The sequence below is a fragment of the Arachis hypogaea genome, chromosome 2 (assembly GCF_003086295.3).
Source record: "Arachis hypogaea cultivar Tifrunner chromosome 2, arahy.Tifrunner.gnm2.J5K5, whole genome shotgun sequence".
Classification (NCBI taxonomy): domain Eukaryota; kingdom Viridiplantae; phylum Streptophyta; class Magnoliopsida; order Fabales; family Fabaceae; genus Arachis; species Arachis hypogaea.
Genome location: NC_092037.1, coordinates 85765316 through 85769590, shown reverse-complemented (window position 1 = coordinate 85769590; position 4275 = coordinate 85765316). Strand labels below are relative to the sequence as shown.

General features: G+C 32.8%; 1 protein-coding gene across 1 annotated transcript; it reads left to right on the top strand.

The window, feature by feature from the left end:
• The first annotated feature begins 1428 nt into the window (after positions 1 to 1428).
• LOC112748781 (pentatricopeptide repeat-containing protein At3g18970) lies at positions 1429 to 2877 on the top strand. Its single transcript, XM_025797031.2, has one exon. It carries the CDS (start codon positions 1429 to 1431, stop codon positions 2875 to 2877), a length of 1449 nt encoding a protein of 482 aa, XP_025652816.1.
• Positions 2878 to 4275: the final 1398 nt, after the last annotated feature.

Below are 4275 nucleotides of genomic sequence, written 5' to 3'. Positions count from 1 at the left end.
CATGTAATGTAAGGTAGCGTTTGTTTTGAGGTACTGAGACAGAGACTGAGAGACTGAGACTCAGTATCGTGTTTGTTAGTTCAGAGACTGGTACTAAAATTTCTGTCTCTGTCTCTAAAATTTCAGTATTTCAGTACCTCCAAAAAGTAAGGACACAGAGACTGAAATTTTTAGAGATGGAGACTGAAACTTTAATAACATTTTATACCTAAAATACTTTCATTTCAATTAATTAATTCCAATTTTACCCTTTGTACAAATTAAATTAGAGTTTCATTTTTGTTTCAATTACTGTCTCCCATTTTACACCAAACAGAATATTGGGATTTATTTCAATCCCTGTCTCTTAGTCTCTATCTCTCAGTATCAGTCTTTCTGTCTTTGTCTCTCCACCAAACGCTACCTAATGGACTGATTGTTTGGTTATGAATTTATGATGAGACTTGAATTTGTTGAATGGGAAGTTTGCTAATTACTAATTTAGTTATCCTGCCGATTGCGGATGTGTTGGTTTGCTAATTTTGAATTTGGAAAGAAAATGTTTGGAGATTGATATTTAGTTATTTAGTTTTACTTTGTGGTTATGATATTATTATGATTCTGCTATTAAAAATAATAGGAATGCACCTTATTTTCAATTTTAGTTTTGAGGGCCCTGAAATTCCATTGTTAGAGTTGATTGTTGATTGCCTTTAATTTATTGTTAATTATTAATAGGCTTTGTTGCTACAATGTGATTGTTAATTGCCTAATTGGAATTGATTGCTAATTGCCTAATTGATTGTCAATGTGATAGTGTAATTAGAATTAGATAGTAGGCTCTGTTAGAATTGATTGTTAGTTGATAATAGACTGTTAAAATTGATTGTTAATTGCCTAATTGATTAATTGTTAATTGTTAATAGGCTCCATTGCTGCAATGTGATTGTTAATTGCTTAGTTGGAATTGATTACTAATTGCCTAATTGATTGTCATTATTATTGTGTCAAATTAAGATATTATTGTAGTATTGACCAATAATATGTCTATTTTCGTAGTAGAAATTGAGACTTGATTGTTGTTAATGTTGGTGAAGATATATATTTCAAAATTTAATTTTAAGTTTTTGACTATTTTATATTTTTATTTAAGTACGACCGGATTAGCCAGTTCAACTAGTAACCCACCGGTTGAACTAGTGACCAGTAGTGTGACTGGTTCGGTTCTGACAACTATGATCACATCCTTGGAAATAACTTACCTATAAGCTTACTCCGTTCTAGGTATGAAATTGGTATATTTTGTTGATTGTTGGCATGAAATCAATAAATGAAAGTATAAATGCCAGCTTTAATAAAACTGAACAACTCAACCTGAATTTTTGGCAGATTGCATGGGTTTTAAGGTGAAAAACAATTTCTTCATCCAAGGACTCATAATCTTCCTTTATGGGTTGCAATTCCCTCATGTTGACTTTCCTTCCAAGGCATAGCTGTGTTCCTTTGTTGTATTCTTTACCCAAATTCACCAACCATGTGAAGGAACTTCATGCCCAGTTAATCACCAATGGCATCAAATCTCCTTCCTTATTGGCCAAGTTAATTGAACATTATTGCGAATCGCCATTCAAACATGTTGCTAATAATGCACATTTAGTGTTCCGGCATTTTGACAAGCCAGACTTGTTTCTCTTCAATACTTTGATTAGATGTGTTCAACCCGAGGAGTCCATTACTACTTTCCAAAATGAGTTTTCAAGGGGAGCCATGGTTTTCAATGATTATACTTACAATTTTGTTCTTGGAGCCTGCGCTCGCTCTCCCTTGGTTTCATCATTATGGTTAGGTAGACAATTACATGCCCTTATAGTAAAACATGGGATTGAATCAGATATTTTGGTTCAGACTACAAAGATACATTTTTATGCTAACCACAAAGATATTAAATCTGCCAGAAGGATGTTCGATGAAATGCCAGAAAGAAGTGTTGTCACTTGGAATGCTATGATAACAGGTTATTGTTCCATGAAAGAAGGAAATGAGGATCATGCTGCTGCTGCGTTGTCTTTATTTTGCAACATGTTGGTGGATCCTAGTGGTGTTAAGCCAACAGATACTACCATAGTTTGTGTTCTTTCAGCAGCTTCTCAAATGGGAATTATAGACATTGGGGCCTGCATACATGGCTTTGTAGGAAAAACAGGGTATAGTCCTGAATATGATGTGTTTATAGGAACTGGTATGGTGGATATGTATGCGAAATGCGGATGTCTGAACAGTGCCTTATCCATCTTCTGGCAAATGAATGTGAAGAATGTATTGACTTGGACAGCGATGACTACTGGCCTAGCCATACATGGGAAAGGAAGACAAGCCTTGGAGATTTTCTATAAAATGGGAGCTTATGGTGTTAAGCCGAATGAAGCAACTTTTGCAAGTTTGTTTTCAGCTTGTTGTCATGCTAGGCTTGTAGAAGAAGGCCTTCAATTGTTCCACGATATGAAGAGAGTGTTCGGAGTGACACCTCAGATACAACACTATGGTTGCATTGTTGACCTTCTTGGCCGAGCCGGACAGTTAACAGAAGCTTATGATTTTGCCTTGGGGATGCCAATTAGTCCTGATTCTGTTATTTGGAGGAGTTTGCTTGCAGCTTGCAAGATTCATGGGGACATTGTGATGGGAGAGAAGGTGGGTAAGTTTCTTCTGCAGTTAAAAGAGGAGACTTGTCCAAATGTGACTTCGACAAGCGAGGATTATGTCGCTCTTTCAAACGTTTATGCTTCAGCCGAAAGGTGGAATGATGTTGAGACCATAAGGAAAGGCATGAAAGCCAGGAGTGTTTTGAACAGAACTGGTTCTAGCTCTGTTCAAACCGTTAACATGGCTACCTTGTAACATAACATTGATACAACAACGTTGTTAGTAACAATGAGAACTTTTTGGTCAACCAATATGGAGTAGTTGGCATTAACCTAGAATGAAGATAAAGAAAAGAGGAACTCTTTCAATGTCTTTAACGATTAGTTTTGGTTCATGGTTCTACTTGTAAAGAGTACGATCATTAGTAACATTTTCTTACGTTTTATTGGTTAAGTATTACTATCTCCTATATATGTAGCAGTGATAGTGCCAAATAAAAGCATAATTAGTTAATTATATGGTTATTTACATTTTTCAGAGGGGGATAGAATGAAAATGATAATATTGACAGGATCATCATAATTTTGAGATATTAGATAGTTAGGATAATAATGTGATCAACACATTTCAACACTTCTGATAGTGAAATTGTATTGAGCTCAAGATGAAACCATATAGCAAATAAAAAAAAAAAGGAGAAAACAAAATGAAAAAAAATATTAAAGTACAACTCAAATCTTAATTCATAAATATTGATAATCTTTAGCCACTTTTTAATTGTTCTGATAGCTGTTGTACATTGTCAACACTTATTAGTTATTACAACTTATTATTAATTCTGTTCTTTGCATATAACACAAAAAGTTCTCCACTTCTGTAATTTAAGTGGTCATTCTTTATTTGAAAATTTGGATTTCATGTATAACATTTATTTTCAATTTTTTGTGGTAGGTCTATTCTTTGTTCCGGTATATTAGTTTAACGTGACTACGTGAGTAATATTTCGAATTAGTCTCTAAATTTTTATATTGGATATATTAATTCTTAACAAAAAATTGACAACTTGGATTTTGATTTTTTAGAATACTAAATAAATAAATAAAATATTTTAAAGAACGATTAGGAAGATTTAATTATTAAAAAGGACTTCTAATACCAAAATTATTAAAAAAGATTAATGTTTATAATATTTAAAAAGAAGAATCAAACTTTTTTATAAAGAACTAAATATATCTTTATTTCTGAATTTTGGATCATCTTCATAATTATTTATTATTTTATTTATTTTTTCATTTATGCGATTTTGAAGGAACAAAAGAAGGTGGTTGTGATTCCACACTCTTGGCAACCTTGGAGAAGAAGAGCATTTAAGAAGGCACCATTCAACACAAGGTTTTGAGTTTAGAGTGACCTTGGAAGAACGCTACACGAATTCAAACGCTATACGAATTCAAATGCACTAAGTTCTTCTGCTTATATAGCCTTCAATTGTTGTTATTATTATTTATTTTTTCCAGTTAAATAATTAAGAGTGATACACACATTATGATTTTATCTATGTATGAAAGATTTATTTTTGTCCTGTCTGTACTATTGTGTATTTCTTTTCGATTAATAATGGTTATGACCATGGATTTAAATTAACAGGTTAAC

Excerpts from the sequence above, each read along its gene's own strand:
- LOC112748781 (XM_025797031.2), top strand. The coding sequence starts at position 1,429 with ATGGGTTGCAATTCCCTCATGTTGACTTTCCTTCCAAGGCATAGCTGT.